Source organism: Neoarius graeffei, chromosome 21 (assembly GCF_027579695.1).
Source record: "Neoarius graeffei isolate fNeoGra1 chromosome 21, fNeoGra1.pri, whole genome shotgun sequence".
Taxonomy (NCBI): Eukaryota; Metazoa; Chordata; class Actinopteri; order Siluriformes; family Ariidae; genus Neoarius; species Neoarius graeffei.
Window position 1 is genome coordinate 1 of NC_083589.1, and position 23,773 is coordinate 23,773.

A 23,773-nucleotide genomic window follows, 5' to 3' on the forward strand; every position below is an offset into this window, starting at 1 on the left:
CCCACGCCACGCTTAACATCAAAGGAGAATGGAAGGATAGTCCAAATACACGTTGGGGTGCTTGCCTGGCATCTGTGGGGCATCGGGGATGGGGCTTGGGAAGGACAGTGCACAACACGGCCTTGGCCTAGGCCAGGACGTGGATCTTTGTGGAAACCTAACCCTAACCCTAACCCTAACCCTAGTTAAAAAGGGGTGGGAAATTAAAAAAAGTATTGTACTTCTTCCCACTCCTTTTTCGAACAATGTGCGGTGTATTGTAATGTATTAGCTCTTTATATTATTTTATTTATTCTTTTTTTGTCACTTTTTTCATTTTCTTTCTTTTGTATGTACAAATAGTTACATACATTTTTATACATGTTCGAAATAAATAAATTCATTCATTCATTCATTCATTCATACTTAATAAAGTCAGACTCTGTCCAATCTCGCAAAAATGAATGACTTCTGATGAGGAAATGAAAAATATTAGAGTTAATATTAGGAATTAGAGTGTCTATCTTCACCTGCCGGCGTATCACAGACCCCTCTCGCAGTCCCCTCTCACCTTCTAGCGCTCCCGCGTGCAATGTCTTCAAGTGGGCCCTCAAGTTTGAAGTTGTTGATTGATAGGCCAATTTGTTTCCACATATTTTACAGGTAACCTTTTTTTTTAAATCGCATTCTCCATCTTTTTTTCGAATCCAAAATAGCACCACGCATCACTTTTTAAATTCTCCGGAGTGCAAATCTCCAACATGCTAGCATCTGACTCCATTGTTCAATGCGTGCCAGCTTGACGCTAACGTCTACAGGTGCCCAGATAAGACAAAAGACAATGACCTTCGCGATTCACATAAATTCCACAGACGTTAAAAAAAAAAAAAAACCTGCGACCTGAACTGAAAACGTTTACAACCACATTCACAAAAATAAAAGAATTATGCCTAATGATACCATATACAGGTTCGAATATTTAGAGCTGCCTAATATTCGTTCGAACATCACTTTTTTTCACAACATTCGAATTGTATTCGAATATCGAAGTTCGAAGTCAAAGCCCTACCACTCACGGAGTGTCTTTAGGGGCAGAACTCAAACTTGAGACACCTCTAATCAAAGGACTAAGGTGAGATGGGCAGCAACAACTCCTACTAAAAACAACACACAAAACAATACATCAATCACTGACCGGGACAGGCAGAACATCAAATCGATGTATAGCCTCATCCGTTCGATTCATCACTTAAGCAAGGTTTCAACCGCTTTGAGCCCCACACGCCAACCGCCATCTTTACAAAGGCTCACTGAAACCTTGTGCACAATCATAAAGCTGGCCTCTCCTTCAGAGCGCACTCAATTACTGTTAGAGGGTAATGCGAGGAACTGGCTCTATAACACCAATTTGATTTTGGAAGAACATTATAAACAAAATATAGACTCTCTCTTGGAGAAATTAAAGAGTGAGATCAGGGGCAATTGGCACCCTCTGTTTGATACGGCCACTAGGTGGGCTACTCGCAATTATGGCAAAAAGCTTCAAAGAGCCACCCTTGACCAGGCCCAAGCAGAACTGGCCTCCGTGCTGGACGATCGTGCAAATGAGGGCAAGACGTCCAGTCGACCTAGAGGGGCTGAACGGGGCGCGTGCAAAACAATATCTGTCACGGAAGTGACATTGAGCCAGTTCTCGGAGGAGGACTTTCCTGGCTGTGGGACTTAATAAAATTTTCACTCCATGTAAGTCTATGAGAAAACGGTTTTTGTTGAATATCTCCGGAACGGAAGGTTGTAGAGATTCGGGGGTGGGTGGTGTCCCACATAATTCGAGGTCTCTGAATACGCCAGAAGTGGTCCCGTGTCTCTACGACCTTCCGTTCCGGAGATATCGCCAAAATAAAATAACCCTTTTTTCGGCTCTGGCCCCGCCCCCGATGTCGCAGCGTAACGGTTCTGGTATCAGTGGATAGCCCTGGTCCAGCTGAATCCATAAAGCGGTGGAACATCGCTGTAGGACCTTCAGAACCGACTCCAGAGCCAAAAAGGAGGATGGCAGGGGGTGCCAAACCTCGCTTTTATCCCCTTACCTAACCCTGTTGTTTGCCTTGTCATGTTGTAGTCAGGGTCCTTCCAGAACAGGTTGAGTTATACAGACATCATGTGACACTTTGATTGCACACAGGTGGATCTTAATCAACTAATTACATGACTTATGAAGTGAATTGGTTGGACCAGCTCTTATTTAGGTGTTTCATACAAAAGGGGGTAAATACCTATACACACTCTGGTTTTTTTTTCCATCCTAATTATCGATTGTCACAAGAAAACAATTTGCACATTTAAAGTGGTAGGCATGTTGTGTGAATCAAATGGTGCTAACCCCCCAAAAAGTCCATTTTAATCCCAGCTCGTAATGCAACAAAGCAGGACAAACACCAAGGGATGAGTACTTTTGCAAGACACTGTATATGCTGTGTACAATTATTCATAAACATGGTGATAGTTGCAGAAACTAAGTGGACTACTGCTGCCTGGTGTGATGTTAGTGCTTGATCCCAACACCTCCAGACCTGCCTGATGGAGTCTCTTTACTCTCTGCTGGTGTAGATAGTCCCTGTGGATGAATATCCTGAAAAATGACACTGCCCAAAACCAGTTTCTACCAAACTCTCGCCCATTAATAAGTGAATAAATTCACCTGCAGACCATAGGGTTATTTCTAATAAAAACTACATCACACCAGTTGAGAATTGACATATGCATGAGTTGCTCATAAGACCAAAGGTTACTCTTACATGCCCCATTTAGACCTGGTATTAACATGAGGGGATCAAACCACAATTGACCTGTGTGAAGTAAGCTCAATAAATAAAAGATATTAAGAAATGGGGCAGTGGTGGCTCAACAGAATTATTGGTCAAAAGGTTGGGGGTTCAAGCACCAGCAGTGCCAATCTTCCACAGTTGGGCCCTTCACCCTATCTGCTCCAAGGGGCCATATCATAGCTGACCCTGCACTTTAACCCGAGCTTCCTATCAAGCTGGTATATGCAAAGAAAAAAATTTGCTGTTATGTATACGTGACAAGGTTTCTTATAAGTAAATATAAATTTGTCTAATTCTAAGTCCTATGAAATGTAAAAACTCATTTTAAGCTGATTGACACTGAAAATTCACACACTGATTGTGAAAAACAAACAGTATGAGTGGAGGGTTGTGTTTTGTGTTTTTTTTTTTTTTTTAATTAAAGCCGGTAAACTGAAGTCATGCTGAAGGTTGAGGTGAAAATGACAATGAGGGAAATGACAAGGACACAATATATTCATTATTGTAACAATGGCTTCACACACACACACACACACACACACACTCTCTCTCTCTACAGTAACTGATTTTGTTCTACATTTTTTACATCCAGTGAAAAAAAGTCCAGCAAAAATTAAAAAAAATTTGATGATTAATACAAAACATTTAAATACATCACAAATGCAGAGCTGATGTGCATACAGCCATACATCCTCTCTCACACACTCATTCTCTAATGTGTACACAGTGTCTGAAATGTAAAAAATAAAGGACGTGTAAATACTGAACATTCACTGTACAGAGTTTAGTGTGAGCATCGCTCATGCAGCGAGACACCTTCTCCATCTCCCTCTCGCTCACACAGCGTATATTACAGGCTTTTCCATCGCAAGTAAAAAATAAAATGCAACTGGAGGAGCAGCTTTAGCACTGACAATAACAAAAATGAATCTCACAGACAGAAACTCAGTTGTATTTACACATTTTTACATCAAAGTCCAAGAACTGGAAATGGAGTGTTACCGAGGCAACTGCTCCATCTGAAGATCACCTGTTAACGATGGGCAAAATGTATCAGTGCATGAAAGAGTGGGTGGAGCCTCATCGCAGTTCATGATTGAATTTAAAACAAATTTTAAACAACGGAGTATGAAAGCTCTCTCTCACTCACACAACAATAAAACAGACAACACACAATATCAGTTACATTAAATAGGTTTAAAATAAATATGGTCACATTATGAATAAAACCATTTCACCGTAGTGCTCATCAATAGAACACATACGTCCATCAGAATGACAATCACATGACTCTCTCAGACCTCCTCTGGTTGGCTCCTGGAGTAAATAATCAGCTCAGGATCATGTGGAGTTCCACGAGCTGCAGTGTGACTCAGCCTGTTCCCATATCACGGCTTTAACGTTACAGCCAATCACTGGGCTTTTCTTTAAATTATGCACTTGAGTGAATCAGTGGAGGCGGGACTGAGAGCGCAAATACACCCCCCACCCTAAAGTGTTCATCTTGGGGGGGGAGGGGGGGGGGAGATATCAGTGATGAAGCAAGACAGAAATACAATGATGAATCTACCAATCAAACTGAACTGCTCCGTGTGGGCAAGCACGTGTGTGTGTGTGTGTGTGTGTGTGTGTGTGTGTGTCCCCTGTAGTCTCTTGATGAAGCAGTTCCAGCTGAAGTGAGGCATTGCTCCCATCCTCCAAGCTGAGGCTCCTCCCCTCCTTCTTCACTAACACACTGCATGCACGTGTGTTTGTTAGACGAGCTGGTAGCCCGAGCCAGATGTCTGGTCATACTCGATGGTGTACTGGGTGGTCCAGTCGACATGTGTCGGTCTCAGCAGCCCACAGCAACGCAGCTCAAAGAAATCAATCAGGTTCCTCACACAGCCATGACTGGGGGGAAAAAACAAAAACACGCACACAGTTGGTGAAGGACAAGGGGAGGAGCCAGCACCAGCTTTAACATCACAGCTGCACTCAGTAGAATGGTTGGTTGTAAAGTGGCTGCTAGCCCTGAGTGTGTTACTCACTTGAAAGGACTCTCGATGGACGTCGCTGTGACTTTAAAGTGTTTGTAGCGTCTTGCATTCATGCGCTCATTAGTGGTGATGCCCAGACCAGCAATCTAAAAAGAGACACACACACACTCCTTTATTATGTGGAATCATTAATTAACCAAAGAAATCGCCGTGGTGAGAGTGAGAACACACCATCTACATGCACTCACTTGTTCTACTCCATATCACCTTCACCTCAAACCCTATGCTGGGAAAACTGTGTGAAGCACATGTGTGTTTTAAACACATCAGAGAGAAACAGGTGTGAAACATATGGCCTGTGTGTGAGAGATGTGCGCGTGATGAACATTTGTGAAGGCATCACATACAGTTTGATTTTCCCACTGGTCTAAGCCCCACCCACTCCAAACCCTCATCCCGCATCACACGTCCATACACGGTGTGTATTCTGACCTGGTAAAGCTGGCACATGATGAGCACAGAGACCCACATGAAGTGAAACACACTGTTGAGAAACATCCAGAACATCCAGGGAGAGCAGGACGAGATCTGAGTGATGAATACCCACAGTCCATCTGTGCTGTAGCTACTGGAGCAGTGCAGCCTCCAATCTGAGGAACATAATCAGGATGAGTATTCAACTAATCACAATTAATTGTGCGCGCATGCATGTGAGAGAGATAACTCACAGCAGATGCAGCCATATATCATCCAGCAGATCATACACAACAGGAAGAACAGGTAACCCATGAAGTAGCGGTGATTTCCACTTCCTGTATGATGGGAAACAACCACAACAAAGCTGTTGGGTAACTGGGGTCAAAGGTTAGGGGTCAGAGGCGCAGGTTTTAAAAAAGTTATCCTGCTAGAAACCAAGGCTATTGGTCAGGGGTCAAAAGGTTAAGCACTTAGGTTGCTGAAAGACAATTAGAAGACGCTCCGGACACTTGTAGTTTAGCTCTGATGGTTTTGGACTACAATCACCATGATAACTTTAGGGCTGCAGTTGTCATGAACAGTTTTACACTCAAGTCTTCATCAATGAACAGTTTATAACTTCAACAAAACAGACTTCCTGTTAAACTATAATGAATTTCCTGGTTACCCAGTTGTAGTTCGTGACACTATAGGACACAGTTATAGAAGTGAGTTATTTATAAAATCACGCTGTCGGTTATCACCCAGATGGGGACGGGTTCCCTTTAGAGTCTGGTTCCTCTCGAGGTTTCTTCCTCGAGTCGCCTGAGGGAGTTTTTCCTCAACACCGTCACCTCAGGCTTCATCATCAGGGATAAATTTATTAGTTTATATATATATGTTTAAACATCTTGATAAATTTGTAAAGCTACTTTGCAACAATGTCCATTGTTAAAAGCACGATACAAATAAATTGAATTGGACTGAATTATCCTTCTTAAGATAGGGTCAATGGTTCAGGCCCCATGTTCAGAATTTATGAAGTTTATCTTTTTAGAACATGGATCAACAGTCAGGGGTTACAGGGTATAGGTTTCATGGTTCCATTATTAAAGATTGTTATTCAAAACCTAATAATTACTACAGATCAGTTGTTCTTGGGTCAAAGGTCAGAGGGTAGAGATCATGGCTAAGGGTTAAAGGTCAGACAGCTTCTGGAGATGGGATTGAAGTTCTTGATTACAGGTTAAAGGTCAATGTGTAACTCACCCACACAGTTTCCTACCCAGGGGCAATGATGATCAAACTTGGCGATGCAACGGTTACACACAGCACAGTGTTTGGACCTGATGGGCTTCCGTATCTACACACAGCATCACACCATGTTAATGACAGGAAGTGAGGTGTGTGTTTAAAACACGTGCGTAGCTGCTGAGTGATGGTACTCACTAAACACGTGCTGCAGAAGATACTGAGATCCAAGCTGCCAGATTCAGCCAGCTCCACTATAGTCTACACACACACACACACACACACAATGAGGCTCTCTTTAGTAAACAGAAAACAATACAGCATTTTTCTCTGCATGTGTTAGTGAGTGTGTGAATGACCTTCTTTTTCTGCTCCTCTGTGGCTTTAATAATGCCTGGATCAGATTTCCAGGATTTGCCGAAGTTGTAGAAGAGTGCGAGACTGTTGAGCAGGAAGGGCAGGTGGATGGAGATGAAAGGAAGATGTAAAGGGCATTAAGGAAAGCTACATCAAGATGCTTCACAATTCCAAGACTAAATGCTTCTCTTCATGGACTTATTCTACAGAGATGAAATAACTGCAGTGTAAAAGTGACCTGATTTTATTGCAGCCTGTGGAACCTTCATCTACAGAACCTTAAAGTGCATATTCTGGACCAATTTCATGTTTTTTTATATGAAAGTATGTCCCTTTACACACTCATCCAGAAGGGTAATTTTGCACAAGGCCATCTGTCTACAGCAGACAAAAATAAAATAAAACGCATCTGGAAAAATCTCAAGGGAGTCTGGAGCCAGATTCGTGACGTTACCTGCGGAAGCGCCAGCAGGCTGCGAGAGCTTTGCACGGTTTCAGTGCACAGCCTGTGTAGACCAAGCGCTCCCATTTCTCTCTCATTGTCCGGTCTTTTGGGAAACGATGAGTACTAATCCCATCATGACTGGTGTTGCTACACCCTCCTACGATACATCTGTCAACCATTTTAATAATTGCATGATAACGTTGAAGAAATTTGCAGAAAAACACCTGGCCGTTTTCTCATAAACAAACCAGCGCTGACGTATGATTCAGAGGGAGGCGTCCCGCACGCGACGTCATGAAAATCAACGTTTGCCGGGAAATCCAAATGCCAAGTTTTTTCAGAGGCGGACCAATTCGCCTCAAATGGCTTGATTTCAACTGAATTTTTCTGGTATTGCGCAAGGTAAAAAAATTGCACAAAATGTGACAGATTTGACCAAAGTTTAATATAAAATAGGACAATTACATTGATCTTGCTCCTGAATTTACCCGTGATATGCACTTTAAAATGTACAAAATCACTGAGTACTGCAGGGGAACTAACTTGGTCAATTCAGTTTATTTTTTTATAGCACTTTTAACAATAGACAGTCACAAAGCAGCTTTACAGAAAAATAAAGTGTATACTTATTACAGACAATATGACTTAAGGATATCATTCCAGAACCAGTAGAACCAAGTGATGTACATCCAGAACTTTGTGGCCAAATAAATACCTAGAGGAAGAGTACTGTGCATGGAGTGATCAAAGAAAGACCTGCGCAAAGACAGACAGACAAAGACAGGCAGACAACAAGAATGAGACAGATTAAAAACTGTTAAAATGGTAGAAATTAAAATAGGAATTGCCAGAACATTATATTAAAAAGTTAAGTGCAGAAATCTTACTGCGAATATCAATAGTGCAAACAGACATCCAAAACACACTCGTGTGCGTTTCTTACTTGGAGAGGAACTGCACAGTGATCCAAACTGCCGCATACATCAGTCCCTTAATAAGCCACGAGTCAACGTCCAGATCAGCGATAAATCCCACCAACCAGATCACAACAAAAGGCGTGAACAACATCAACTTCTGCCGGAACTCCTATACAAAACAAATACGCACAATAAATACAAAAAAACAGAATACACATTGCTGGGGTTTTTTTGGTCACACGGTGTGCCTAGTCCCTAGGGATTTGCACGCCTGTGTGTCTTGGAGGTGTGGTCTTGGCCTGGCAGATTATTAATAATTAAATTAACCTTGTCCATTTTTAGACGCTTGAGGTACGATGGTGCGTCATAGCCTTTTGCCTGTCTCGCCTCCTGCAAGTGATTTATCATCCACACATTTTTCCTCTGTTTGGCCAAGTCCAGCGCCGTCTCTCCCTGACACACACACAAATTAACATACAATACTAATATGTTCTGGCAGGAGCTACAGAAAATGTTTAAGTGAATACATACCTTTATGTTCTGTGCATCTACATTAGCGTTAGCTTCCAACAGCAGGCTAATTACAGTGGTGTTTCCTGCGAGAACTGCCCAGTGCAGTGCCGTGTTCTTATGATATTTATCACCCAGATTCACCGAAACATTAAACGTCAACAACAAACGTGTCGGGTCCACACTAAATATAAGAATGATCTCTATTAGTGCTCAAAATGAGAGTTAAAGAGGAAAAAACACATGGCATGCGTGTCGATACCTGTGTGTGCGATATGCCGCCCACATTAGAGGAGTCATTCCATTCTGATCCATCATATCAACATCCTGCAATAAGACAGACAGAAAGCAAATATCTATTTCATTATCAATAAGGCAGCTGGGCCATAGAAGGTTCACGCTGCACGCTGCATGCGTGTAAAGAAAAGTGGACAAACGTAGCATGACTTGCTCTGGGCCATAGAACGGCGTTCACGTTGCACGCTGCACACTTCACGCGTGAAGCAAGAAATGAACATGCACACTTTTTTCTAGGCGTGAAGATGGAAATTCCAGTCAATGCATGCGGTCACCGCCGCGCCAGCCAATCAGAACGGGTCTAGGGAGATAACTCTATGCTTTCAGGGGAAAACTTCAGAAAAAATATAATTGAATGGTATAATTGAAAAATAGTTCTTCATCGGGATTGTCAAGCAGATTATAGAATGTTCGGTGAAATTCACCACGGGTTTCTCTCAGAAGGAAGTGTTCTCGGCTCCAAATTCTGTTCCTTTTTCTCTTCCTCTGTCTCAGTAAAAGCAGAATGAGGCAATCGTCGTCATCCGAAGAGTCCATATTGTTGGTTACTCGGTCAAAGTAGAACAGACGCAACACGTGAACATCCAAGCATGAAGTTTAATGGCCCAGGGTCCGGTTCTTCACGTGAACGTGTAGCGTGTAGCATGCAGCGTGCAGCGTGAACCTTCTATGGCCCAGCTGCCTAAGGATTATTAACCCTCTATCAGTTCTCTCATTGGCCAGGAATACTGTAGTAAACCAGTCAGGTCACAGAATGGTTTGCAAGTCTGGAATGCCATTTCAGTAAAATACTCAAATCAAACAAAACCCAAAATAACCTCCCTTATACTGACAGATAATCTCCATAAGGACGTGTTTGAGTGTTCACTTGTTCATATTTGTACCTGTATACTGTGTACAGATGGAGTTTTATTTTAAAATAAAATGTCCCTGAGCGCCGACATCTCACTCTCTCTGAGGTTCAGATATCGCTCCCTGATCTCAGGATTGTGACGTCACTCACTCACCACATGATTACCGAGGCTGAGAGCGAGTGAATACATCACTTCTAAACTGTTGTAAACAACCCTGAGGATCACTCACTCACCCCCTGGGAAGCCTTCTGTTGTCTATAAACGTGACATTTGCAGTTTTTTTTTTTTCTCAAAAATTAAAATTCTCTTTGTACTTTTGTGGTGCTTTTGCTCATTTTTAATTCACTGAGAAAAGTGATCTTTTTAGATGGCAAGAGTCACGCCGCTATGACAACAGGCATTGTTTACTAGTAGCTGTGTCAGTACTGCATGTGCGTTTTCTCGCCGAGTGAGAGTCAATCTTCATAAAAGTGAAATCTGTTGATTCACGGATTTTTGCCACTTAAAAAAAAAGAAAATTTCTGATTATTAGAATTGGAAGCCTTTGTGTGTCACAGATACATTACAGCACAGTGATGTTCTTTCTTTTCCATCTGAAGCAGTGAAAAACCACACACACACGGCTCCCGGGTATTTTTTTTTTGAGAATCAGAAGCCTTTATTTGATGGCTCTGTGTAACGAACACGAGCGGCGTTCCAGTGATCTGGTTCCATCACAGGTGGATATCCAGTTTCAGTGCAAATGACCACGCCCAGGCAAGCATATTTTTAACAATACCACTGTTCAAATGAATAAATTATTGTTTGGAAGTTTTATTTTTAATTTAAATGTGCATGGGGGACACATCAGGGCACTTGCTGTGATCAGCAAACAGTGTTTATTTTTGGGTTTTGGCTGGCTTTAAATCAACAACCAACACTTAATGTTTTATATAACAAATATTCCTAAGAAATAAATATATACCTATGAAAAAGTTGATAAAAGACCATTATAAAATCCTCAAATACATGGAGGAGACAATTAATACACAAGCAAATAAATAAGTTTTTATTTTAGAATTTTTTTTTTTTTCAATAGAACTACTTTTATTTCAGGGAGCTTTTATTTCCTAATGCCACAATTTTTCCAAACTCTTATTTCCATCTGCGATACCGAAATAAACTGGGCGTGGTTTTCACATTCTGTCCAAAGTAACAGCACAGACTGTGTGTTATCAATTCAGTGACTTTTTAAGGAACATTTCAGAAAGTCAACAGTGATTTCTGGTGAGAAGTTTTGGCAACACTGCACTAAATCGATTCATTCACGCTGTTGGACAGACAATATGGAAGACATCGGTGGGCTCCGAGTTACCATGCTGTCCTCATCAGGTTGAACTGATCTATATGGTTCATCAGTATATACTATTTTGGTCCATACTGAAGACACTTTAGAACTACTCGGGTGGATAACGGCTCCTGAAGACACAGACATGGATGTAGAAGTTTTACATTGTTTGAAACTGACAGCACCATGTTCACATGGAAGACATCCAAGAAGTTACTTCAAGCACAGGTGCGGGACGTCTGCCTCAGGATGTGCCAGGCAATATGCTCGCGATCGTGGCGTTGGCTGGCCTGGTCACTACCCCGTCGAGGCAGGTGGCAGTATCTCTCAATAATTCTGAGATGCTTTTCTCAGAGTCAGACATCATACACAGATGAACAACCACCATGTTGTCTTCCATCAGACAGAAATTTTCACAGCATTGTTGTACATTCAGTGATGCTGAACCTTCAGTGATTCAGTGCTGCTGCTTTGGTCTTAATCTGTGAGATAACCACGCCCCTTTCATTTGAATATAACAGAGAAATAAAAAGAGTTGGGAAATAAATGTGCCATTTGGGAATAAAAAGGTCACCAGAAATAAATAAAATGGGGAATTGTGAAATTAAAGTTCCCTGAAATACAACCCAAAATCAGAAAAAGTTGAGCTGGTATGGAAAATGGGGGAAAAAAAAAAAAAAGCAGCAATTTCTAAATGTACTTTGAATTGTGTTTCGTTGCAGACAGAATGAACTCAAGATCTTTTATGTTTTCTCTGATCAAATTCATTTTGTTTGTTAATATACACTACCGTTCAAAAGTTTGGGGACACTTTGAAATGTCCTTATTTTTGAAAGAAAAGCACTGTTCTTTTCAATGAAGATCACTTTAAACTAATCAGAAATCCACTCTATACATTGCTAATGTGGTAAATGACTCTTCTAGCTGCAAATGTCTGGTTTTTGGTGCAATATCTCCATAGGTGTATAGAGGCCCATTTCCAGCAACTCTCACTCCAGTGTTCTAATGGTACAGTGTGTTTGCTCATTGCCTCAGAAGGCTAATGGATGACTAGAAAACCCTTGTACAATCATGTTAGCACAGCTGAAAACAGTTGAGCTCTTTAGAGAAGCTATAAAACTGACCTTCCTTTGAGCAGATTGAGTTTCTGGAGCATCACATTTGTGGGGTCGATTAAACGCTCAAAATGGCCAGAAAAATGTCGACTATATTTTCTATTCATTTTACAACTTATGGTGGGAAATAAAAGTGTGACTTTTCATGGAAAACACAAAATTGTCTGGGTGACCCCAAACTTTTGAACGGTAGTGTACATCCATTCCTGCGTTTCAGGCCTGCAGCATCACTACAGCCCAGACTCACTGAAATCATGGAATGAAAGCCGGCAGCCACACTGGGGTGGGTGTGTGTGCGCGCACACATTACCTGTCCTTTAGCGATGAGATAAGCAACAATGGAGGTGTGGCCAAACTGAGCTGCGAGGTGGACACATGTGCAGCCCTCACCGTCAATCAAAGATGGATCTGCCCCCAGTTTCATCAGCTGAACCACCATCGAGAGATGACCCTGCCTAAAAATGGAAATTATTTATAGGAGGATATTACACAGTTGTGTGAAGATACGAAGTTTATCTTCGAGTGGTGAATGTATACAGTGGTGCTTGAAAGTTTGTGAACCCTTTAGAATTTTCTGTATTTCTGCATAAATATGACCTAAAACAACATCAGATTTTCACACAAGTCCTAAAAGTAGATAAAGAGAACCCAGTTAAACACATGAGAAAATATTATACTTGATCATTTATTGAGGAAAATGATCCAATATTACATATCTGTGAGTGGCAAAAGTAAGTGAACCTTTGCTTTCAGTATGTGGTGTGACCCCCTTGTGCAGCAATAACTGCAACTAAACGTTTGCGGTAACTGTTGATCAGTCCTGCACACCGGCTTGGAGGAATTTTAGCCCGTTCCTCCGTACAGAACAGCTTCAACTCTGGGATGTTGGTGGGTTTCCTCACATGAACTGCTCACTTCAGGTCCTTCCACAACATTTCCATTGGATTAAGGTCAGGACTTTGACTTGGCCATTCCAAAACATTCACTTTATTCTTCTTTAACCATTCTTTGGTAGAACAACTTGTGTGCTTAGGGTCGTTGTCTTGCTGCATGACCCACCTTCTCTTGAGATTCAGTTCATGGACAGATGTCCTGACATTTTCCTTTAGAATTCGCTGGTATAATTCAGAATTCATTGCTCCATCAATGATGGCAAGCCGTCCTGGCCCAGATGCAGCAAAACAGGCCCAAACCATGATGCTACCACCACCATGTTTCACAGATGGGATAAGGTTCTTATGCTGGAATGCAGTGTTTTCCTTTCTCCAAACATAACGCTTCTCATTTAAACCAAAAAGTTCTATTTTGGTCTCATCCGAAGGACAATAGCCTTCTGGCTTGTCCACGTGATCTTTAGCAAACTGCAGAAGAGCAGCAATGTTCTTTTTGGAGAGCAGTGGCTTTCTCCTTGCAACCCTGCCATGCACACCATTGTTGTTCAGTGTTCTCCTGATGGTGGACTCATTAACATTAGCCAATGTGAGAGAGGCCTTCAGTTGCTTAGAAGTTACCCTGGGGTCCTTTGTGACCTCGCTGACTATTACACGCCTTGCTCTTGGAGTGATCTTTGTTGGTCGCCCACTCCTGGGGAGGGTAACAATGGTCTTGAATTTCCTCCATTTGTACACAATCTGTCGGACTGTGGATTAGTGGAGTCCAAACTCTTTAGAGATGGTTTTGTAACCTTTTCCAGCCTGATGAGCATCAACAACGCTTTTTCTGAGGTCCTCAGAAATCTCCTTTGTTCGTGCCATGTTACACTTCCACGAACATGTGTTGTGAAGATCAGACTTTGATAGATCCCTGTTCTTTAAATAAAACAGGGTGCCCACTCACACCTGATTGTCATCCCACTGATTGAAAACACCTGACTCTAATTTCACCTTCAAATTAACTGCTAATCCTAGAGGTTCACATACTTTTGCTACTCACAGATATTTAATATTGGATCATTTTCCTCAATAAATAAATGATCAAGTATAATATTTTTGTCTCATGTGTTTAACTGGGTTCTCTTTATCTACTTTTAGGACTTGTGTGAAAATCTGATGTTTTAGGTCATATTTATGCAGAAATATAGAAAATTCTAAAGGGTTCACAAACTTTCAAGCACCACTGTATATCACGAGGTGAGTCAAGTGAATGAGTGAAATATTTTTCAACACAAGAAGATAAACTTCATATCTTTGCACCACTGTGTAATGTTCTTTATATTATATGGACACGTTCACCAAAAAAAAAAAGTTAATCAAAAGAATTTTAATTTTGATTCGGTTCACCATTTTGACAATACACGTCTTGTCAATGGGAAAACACTGGGAGTGACGTCATCGGAGTGAAATATCGGGAAATATGTCACTCAGATCCATGATGTATTTCGTATGAAAAAAAACGCGTTTTTCAACACGAGAAGATAAACTTCATATCGTCAAGCCAACGTGTGATTTTCTTTTAACTACAGTGCTCAGCGTAAATGAGTGCACCCCCTTTGAAACGTAACATTTTAAACAATATCTCATTGAACACAAACAATTTCCAAAATGTTGACAAGACAAAGTTTAATATAACATCTGTTTAACTTATAACGGGAAAGTAAGATTAATAATGTAAACTTAGATTACACATTTTTCAGTTTTACTCAAATTAGGGTGGTGCAAAAATGAGTACACCCCACAACAAAAACTACTACATCTAGTACTTTATATGGCCTCCATGATTTTTAATGACAGCACCAAGTCTTCTAGGCATGGAATGAACAAGTTGGCGACATTTTGCAACGTCAATCTTTTTTTCCATTCTTCAACAATGACCTCTTTTAGTGACTGGATGCTGGACGGAGAGTGATGCTCAACTTGTCTCTTCAGAATTCCCCATAGGTGTTCGATTGGGTTCAGATCAGGAGACACATTCGCAAACAAACTCCGCAAATTTATCAAAACAATTTATCCATTTCCTCACAAGTGACAGAGATGTGCGTCACTGTTTTGGTTCTCCATGTCCCGGATTGAGCTCGGATGAAAAATATCAGTGGTGGATTTCACAGTAAAAACACTGGTGTTATAACATTCAACCAATATTTTAACAGAAAAAAACCCAAACAAACAGGATCATGAAAACTCACCTGGTAGCCCAGTGCAGGGGTGTGGAGTTCAGATCTCCTCCCAGCTGGTCCACGATGGCACCCTTTGAGATGTAGTATCTGTTGACACACAAAGCATTACACACTGAGAATCTTGTGCACACACACACGCGCGAAGGGACACCCAGGAACTGAAGGACAGTGTGTGACTCACTTGACCAAGTCGATGCGGTTGTTAATAGCAGCCCAGTGTAAAAGTGTCACATTTTCTTTATCAGGCTGACGAACGTCGTACCCTGCTTCTACCAGCTCACGACACCGCTCAAATATACCATACCTACACACACAACGGATTGACAGTAAGGTCATATTTATTTCTCCAAAACACCTCATTCACAGAATCTAAAAAAGGAAACTGTGTGCATGTGTGTTACACTCACTGTGTGGCTTTAACAATGTCCCAAGTACTATAGTCGTCCACGTGATTCTTGCGGCTGACATTCTCACTATAACCATGATTATAGTGACTCTGAGGCTTCAGCTCCTGCATACACACGTTTTTTGTTTTTTTTGGGGGGGAAAAAACAGACCCACATTCATGTACATTTCTTGTAATTTTAATAGTAATATTAGTAATAGTAATATTGTTATTATTGATCTCATGATATTATTGTTGCTCTTATCCTATGGTTTTGCTTTTTATTGTTTGTTTTTACTGTTCAGTGTCCTTGGGTACCTTGAAAGGCGCTTATAAATAAAATTTATTATTATTAATTTTTGTTATTAGACGTCTAACTGGAGGTTCTGAAGCTGAACGTGAAGAGTTTACGTTTATTTGATTTTAGATGTGAAGGTTTTTTTATGATGTGAAAATTTTCACATCATAAAAAAAAAAAAAAAAACAGGTTCATCATTGTCTTCCTTTTCAACATTAAATCATTAAAACTGCTCATGTCTGAGTGTTTACACCCGAGTGCTGAAATGAAGCTTTGCTCACATGTGCATCTTCAGTTCGGAGTTCCAAAGCAGGTCTCAAGCTCTATAGGGGCTGTAGTTCACCATCACAGCCAGTTTAATCCTAAAAACTTACTCTATGGGGGCTTCTGGTGGCACGTTAGCTAGTATGGAAGCATAAATATGGAGCTACGGTCTCAGCGCTAAAACTCCCCATTTAATTCGTGTCTTTTTCAAACAAATTGATAGAAACAGACATAATAATGAGTGGGGACAAAAATAAGAAAGGAGGAAAGACACGAAATAATGTGGAACGAGAAACGGAGAAGGAAGCCGGGGTCGGCGGAGTCCCGCTGCAAGAAGGCGGCCATAGAGAAAATGAAAGCCTGGGCCTAATCCGCGAAGTGGTGAGTGAGATCACGAATACAGGGATGGTGATGCTTCGAGGTGAGCTGAAAAGTGACCTGTTGGAGTTTCGTATGTTCTTTACAGAGGACATTAAAAAACAAAATAGATGAATTCACAACAGAAATACACAGGAAGATACAAGACATGTCAGGCCAGATGGAAGGATTAGAGAAGCGCGTCAGAGATGTGGAGAAAAACATGGCAGACACGGAGCAATGGCACATCGGTGTCAAATGTGCTCTCACCCAGCTGCTTGAAAACCAACGAGCACTACAAGATAAAGTGACTGAGATGGAAGGACATTCCAGACGCAACAATATATGGATTTATGGTATCCCAGGGGATGCTGAGGGCACGTCTGCAGTTACATTTGTTGTGAATATGATAAAGTCAGAACTTGGAGATGACCTCAACCCAGACTGGGGCAGTGACCTGGGGATAGAGCACGCACACTGCAGCCTGGCACCGAAACCATCTGCAAATGCACCACCACATTCTATGGTGGTCCATTTCCTCAAGTTTTCAGTTAAGGAGAAGATGCTTCATACTGCCTGGAAGAAGGAGCACCGCTTTCAAAACAAGCATCTATACTCTGACCATGATTATGCAGAGGCCGTGCAGAAGAAGAGGAAGGAATACGTACCAGTCAAGAAGGCCTTGAAGGAAAATGGAATACGATTCCAAACGACCTTAACCAAAATGCGAGTCTACTTCAAAACGGGCTCAGTCACGTACAACAGTGCAATACAAGCAGCGGAGGATTTGCAAAAACAGGGTCTTAAGGTGAATAAAGTCATCAGTGGGACGGAGAATGAGGGCATTACAGAGGAAGTGCTGGCTCAACTGCTGCCGTGGGAGACTATGGGTACCCAATCTGGCAGAGATAAGGAGCAGTTCCAGCAGTAGGTCCGGAAGAAACTGAAAGAGTATCATAGGAGGGAGACAGACCCTGCGGAGCAATGACTTATCCAATAGTTTGATTCCTCATGGTTGGATTATCTCTCATCTGTTGATACCTATGCACCATAGACAGAAAGACACAAAACTACTTTCCTGTTACTGAGGGACTCCACTCTGTCGCCATCTCCCCTCATTGCTAAAGGTGACATGTCACTTTTGTTGTGGGAAGCTCTGTTCAATGCTTTGTATTCTAGTTCTTGAAGGGTTTTTTTGTTCAATTTTATTTTTCTTGTTTGAGATCAGGGGGATTACAATATTATAACGGTAAACTAGATGCATTATCAATATTATAATGTACCGTTTTTGAATGCAAATGGACTAAATAATCCGATAAAACGCAGCAAAACGATAGCTAAAATTAAAAGGGAAAAGATAAATATAGCGTTTTGGCAGGAAACTCACATGTCTGGAGTAGAACATGAGAAACTAAGCTTTATATATTTTATATTATATTCACTCACACACACTGACATTAACAGGTGGAGTACAAAGCCAGTGACCTTACCTGAATTTGGTCTTCTCCAGACGCCATCTTCATGGGACAGCACTAGACTTTTACGGACTGTCCCATGAAGATGGCGTCTGGAGAAGACCAAATTCAGGTAAGGTCACTGGCTTTGTATTTACTCTTCTACACACTATCCGTGCACTTGCAGAGCCAGGGACACTTCGTTTTGTTTGTAGGAACCCTCTACTCACTTCCACAGAACTGTCATGTTGTTTTGAGCTTTGCAATGGTTTCAAAACTAGCGTTTTGTATCAGCAAAAAGACACACCCCGCGCACTGCCGTGTTAGCGCTTTCCGGTTGAAATCGCAAAAAACTAATGTTCTCAAAACACATCCGATTGACGTGATTGTGGTAGCAACTCAACGTATGCACTCCCAATAATGCAAAAATAGACCTAGAAAGCATTTCACTCCGGGGTATTCCTTTAATAAAAGGCTTTTAGTTTTTCAATATTAGTGTTATATTTCAGATTTTTCAGTGAAAAATGATTATTCTCAATCTCAATTATCTAGTCCGAGGAACACTTAATAGAAATTCCGTCAAAATTGTCAAAGGTCAAATGCGCATTCCCAAATTCCCTACCACAAAAGTGTAGAAGGTCTTGTATCCCTTGGTCTACTACACATATTTTGAATAAATGTGTGTGTTGGGGACCTCTCGAATCTGCATTTGAATAGATTTCTATTAAGTGTCCCTCGGACAAGATATCTAGTAATTTTGAACTGAATAGATTATTTTTCTAGAGTGTACCCTTTGGTAAGAATTAACTGGAAACCTAATTCATTGCATAACAAGTAGTGATTTCTAAAAATCTTGCAAAAACTCAATTTTGACCATTTTTATTACAAAATTTTACAAAACTTGACTTGTCTACAGATTTAATCACAAAAGGTATCACATCATAAAATAAGGAATATTAAGAAAATGTAAAATTTTAAATGTCTAATTACAAGCAGTCTTGAAATAAGTTTTGCTGCTTGTAAAATATATTAGTGCCACTTTTTTCTTTGAATCTGGAGCAAGGCTGTTTAATGTCATTGTTTTAGTTGCATTGTATACCCTAATCATTACTTCTAATCCAATAATTTGCAAGCAAATTACTTGACAGGATATGGTTTACAAACCAGTTGCAAAATGAAAAAGGAATTCAAGCTGTTGAAGTATAATTAGTAAATAAAAAAAAGTTACAGGAAGCGGTCTTCAAAATCATAAGTAGAGTTAAAGTTGCTTTTGAAGATAAGTTCTCACAAAGTCTAAGGTTATTGTTTAATTCATTATACATGTACCAGGGAAAACCCGTATTGTTTTTGTAAAACATTTGGTGGTTATTAATTTTCTCAGTTGGTTAATTAGTTACATGCTTGTTTTTGTTTGCATGTTCTTCTGAACAGAACAGAGACCCAGAGAAATATCCTAATCTGAATAAAAGGACCTTATTTTTTTGTATTAATTTTTAAGTAAAGTTGCGTTTGAAAATTCCCAAAAGTTCCCCCAAATTCCCATAAATTCCTGTTCATTTCCATGGAAATTTTCCACTCTGAAAATTCCCAGGAATTTTGCAACCCTACAATTTAGAGAATGGAATAAACATATTTTACGATTAATTCAGAATAATAAGAGACCATGGGTAAAATTCTCTATTCTTCAGTTAAAAACTGAGAAGGGGGGCCCTGTCCCTCCCATCGCTGAAGGATTATTATACATCAGCTCAGCTGAGGCCTCTAGTATGCAGTGCAATCCATTTTATGAAGCAAAGTGGAAGAAAAGAGTTTCCTTTCTTAGATACACCAGTCCAGTCACTAATAGGCTGTGTTGATGGGGAGAAGCAAATACCACAGATGAAAAGTCAGTGGGTGAATTTTTAATTGAAAATATGGACAGAAGTTGTTCAACACTTCCAACTCCAGAGAAAGGTTAAACTGCTTAGATGGCCAGCATATGACCCTGATTATATACCGGCATTGTATGATCATAGATACAGGCATTGGGCTTATCTTGGCATCACCAGTTTATGCAAGATAGTTAAAAAATGGGAACTTTATAGTTTTGATCATCTGTGTCAACACCTATGGGTTGAGCAAACAGGACTTTCAGGTACCTAGAACTGTGATTATTTTCACTAAACATTAAAGGCCATAACCCAAAAGAATTACCAATTGTTATTCAATTATTTGCTGATGCTTATAACTCTAGAAGTGATAAAGGATTAATAGCAAGTTGTACTACAGCATCACATCACTGGAAAAGGACTCCACAGACTATGCAAAACAATGATGGGGAAAAAAAGAACTGGATATTGAAATAACTGAGGACACTTGGCTGAGAGTCTGGACAACACAGTCATCCACAACCAACTCCTTGGCCTGGAGAGACTTCTACTGGAAAAGCCCGATTCAATCTTTTATTACTCCTAAACAAAAAGCTAAATAAACTGGCACTCAGTTAGGCTGCTGAAGAGAATGTGGAGAAACCATGGTTGATCATGCCCATGTCTTTTGGTTTTGTTCTTCCATTCAAATGTTTTGGAAGTATGTGGCTACAATTACCACAGATGTCTTGGGTTTTAATATCGATACAACATTCACCTCTCTGTTTTTCAGGCTCATCCCTGATGAACCAAGTAATGATGATAAATACATCTTAAAGATCTTGCTGGCCACAGAGAAAAAAAGCTATTACAAAGCATTGGCTACAGAAAAATGGATCTACTGTATCCCTGTTTATTCGTATGGTTAAACATTGGCATCTTCTTGAACGGCTGACTTATAGTATACATCTCCAAAAAAAAGCTGGGAGAAAAAAAAGGGGAGAAAATGGTCTACTTGCATAGCTGAAGAGGAGATGGTGTAACTACTTAATTGTATGTAATTTTGTTTTGAATAATCTAAACCTTTTCCATGATGCCTGAACATGTTTGTCCACCCTATGACCTCAGGTTGGGTGTCTTTTTTTTTTTTTTTCCCCCCCACTTTCTAGTTTAATCTTTCCCTGTTCTATTTTAAGCAGTAAAATGTTAAAACCGTTTAGAAAATAAACACACACTACAGTCTTATATTTTTGTGCCTCACTCCTGACCGCACAGTGGGAGTTTCACTTCAAGCCACTCATACTACTGAATACAGACATGTTAATACACTTCAGAAATGCTTTTAGTCTGAATTCACTCAGTCTATAATTAAATCACGCAAGGTTTCATTTTCCCCCAGTAAAGCTGTTCTGAAACATTTTCTGTGTTATTTTCTGCATTATTCCTAGACTGAAATACAAAACTCACATTCCACTCTTCTTCTGTGTGTAAAAGTAGTAAATTTTAGTGTTTCATGCAACAGCACCTCCTAGAGGAGACACACACACCTTACATGCAGGTAAAAATACTTCAGCCTGTGCGAGCATCAACGCCATACCTGTGGAGTAGATTCTACATAGATGTACAAGGTCTTAAGTGCACGCCACAAACAGTGCCCTCCAGTGGCCAGCTCAGCAAATTATAAACACATGCGCGCGCGCGCATATATATATATATATATATATGGGTCCGTCTCAGAAACTGGTTTCTCATTTGGGACATTATGGTCAAAAAAATACATTTTCTAATTTTACTTTTTTTTTTTTGCATTTACTTAACACTCAATGTTGCTTTTGTCGTGTTTAATAAGAATAAAGATAGCATCTTGCTTTATCTGGCCTCCACTGTGGAAAACTTTAACGATGTTCTGAAGTTCACTCGTGTATAATGGAAACATAAATGCATTTAAAAAAAAACTTTAATAACCAAGGAATATCTTTTTCTGTACATACTTTTCTTTAAATGCAATTACTGGACAGAAAAACAAAAACACATTTGTTATCATTATTTTTAAATTTTACTCAGTTTCAAATATTCATCAGTTATCATACATTTTATTAAACTTTACTTTGTTGTGCCTGCAGGATGTCATGTAGATACACCCCTTCAGGTTTCTTTGGTATGCGGTAAAAGCTCTTGGGATCATTCTTATCAAATCTGTATGTACAGCCAATAACACGACACTACCATAATTAATTAACGTACAAGTGTGAATGACCCGATATCTCCGATCGGCCATTTATAAATAACCTCTTGCCAACCAAAACATCACGTGACCATTTGGTGAAGTCAGGCCGAACTTTCCAATAAGAATTGATATTAAACTGGACATGAGCAAAAAAACTTAATTTTCTCTTTAGGACTTCTGCGTTACTTTCAAATGAGCAAAAAAATAATTTCAGCAGCACTTCCCCTAGATTATTATCTTTCTCTCTTCTCCCTCTGACAGCATTGCTTCTGGGGGTGTAAGCTTTGCCTTCGCCTGCCTCCATTTCTCTCTCTGCTCCTCTTTAGCAGCTCGAGTCAATCTAGGGTGCTCTGGCTGCTCTGCTTTTTTCGGGCTCTCATCGCCTGCATCCGAAGCCAGAGACAGAACCCCCTTTCCCCCTATCCTCAGTTAGTCAATACTCCCCCACACTAAACTAATCTTAAATAGTTCCCAAACTATGGCCTTTTTAATTTCATTCACAAATATAAATTGAAGTCCGGCTAATCCCTTCCAACTCATCCCAATCGTCAATTAGTGTCTAACTTAATTATCTATTGGGAAAAGAAATAAAAATACATCACTCACCTTACACAGTGCACAGAAACTTCCAAGACCAAGCTTAAGGAATAAGGAAGCACAATCAGACAGCCGACAAAATACGCAAACACTATGAAATATGAAAGCAAGATGAAAAAGAAACATTCTATTGCCTTACACTGCAAGACTAAAACAAAATAAAACTGTCAAAACTCACCTTTTCAGTGATAACGTCCGACCTACCCGCATAACAGAAAGACCGCAAATGGAAGCACGATCAACTTCTAACTGTTGGAGTGGAAAATTCCATTCTACACATGCAAATTGTTAAAGGATATGGGACATGGATTTTTACCTGGGCATAATTATGTATAAAGGCCATAAGAAATGCCATCTAAATCACTGCAGGGCATCAAAAATGTGAAAATCATCACATTATTCAAGTTTTTCTATACATCAGCGTAAAACAAGGATTCATTAATGAGCTAGGTGGTCACGTGACCCGTGACGTCACAAAAACTTTCCAAGGAGCCAGCGCTTGGGAATCTAATGTAAACAGGTTACCGAAATGGACACCATCGACAGTGACATTCCCGATGTTTCACAGAGACGTGAAGTTAGACCCTATCAATTCGAACCGATAGCTGGAAATTCACATGAACATGGATCTTGTCTTTACTCTGACGGGTCAGATGATTCTGAGAGTGAGAGTTCATTCAATCCCCATGAAACTGAAAGCGGTCGGCTCGATAACACTTCCTGGTAAGTTAAAAACAATTCTGCTCAAAGGCTAATGATCTGTTGAAAGAAGTATTATTTTTGTATCATACATTGAAAGTTCATCATAGATCTAGCTGAAGTCCGTTGCAAGCTAGTTTTTTTTTTTGCTGATATTTTTTGAGACTGATTGAGATACAATGCTTCCAGAGTCCGAGATGAAAACATTCAAAATGGCG

The 23,773-nt window shown here is 40.3% G+C and overlaps 1 protein-coding gene across 1 annotated transcript in view; it reads right to left on the reverse strand.

The window, feature by feature from the left end:
* Positions 1–4,411: 4,411 nt before the first annotated feature.
* The window catches only part of zdhhc17 (zinc finger DHHC-type palmitoyltransferase 17), a 40,956-nt gene continuing 21,594 nt past the window's right edge, over positions 4,412–23,773 (reverse strand). The window contains exons 2-17 of the mRNA XM_060903737.1: positions 15,835–15,938; positions 15,609–15,731; positions 15,437–15,514; positions 12,626–12,770; positions 8,985–9,049; positions 8,744–8,906; positions 8,540–8,665; positions 8,239–8,381; positions 7,949–8,051; positions 6,853–6,975; positions 6,692–6,754; positions 6,512–6,605; positions 5,515–5,598; positions 5,279–5,436; positions 4,838–4,932; positions 4,412–4,700 (exon numbers count right to left, since the gene is read on the reverse strand). Coding sequence (XP_060759720.1) covers positions 4,562–4,700; positions 4,838–4,932; positions 5,279–5,436; positions 5,515–5,598; positions 6,512–6,605; positions 6,692–6,754; positions 6,853–6,975; positions 7,949–8,051; positions 8,239–8,381; positions 8,540–8,665; positions 8,744–8,906; positions 8,985–9,049; positions 12,626–12,770; positions 15,437–15,514; positions 15,609–15,731; positions 15,835–15,938 — 1,806 coding nt within the window. The 3' untranslated portion in view covers positions 4,412–4,561. The remainder of the gene's footprint in view (positions 4,701–4,837; positions 4,933–5,278; positions 5,437–5,514; positions 5,599–6,511; positions 6,606–6,691; positions 6,755–6,852; positions 6,976–7,948; positions 8,052–8,238; positions 8,382–8,539; positions 8,666–8,743; positions 8,907–8,984; positions 9,050–12,625; positions 12,771–15,436; positions 15,515–15,608; positions 15,732–15,834; positions 15,939–23,773) is intronic.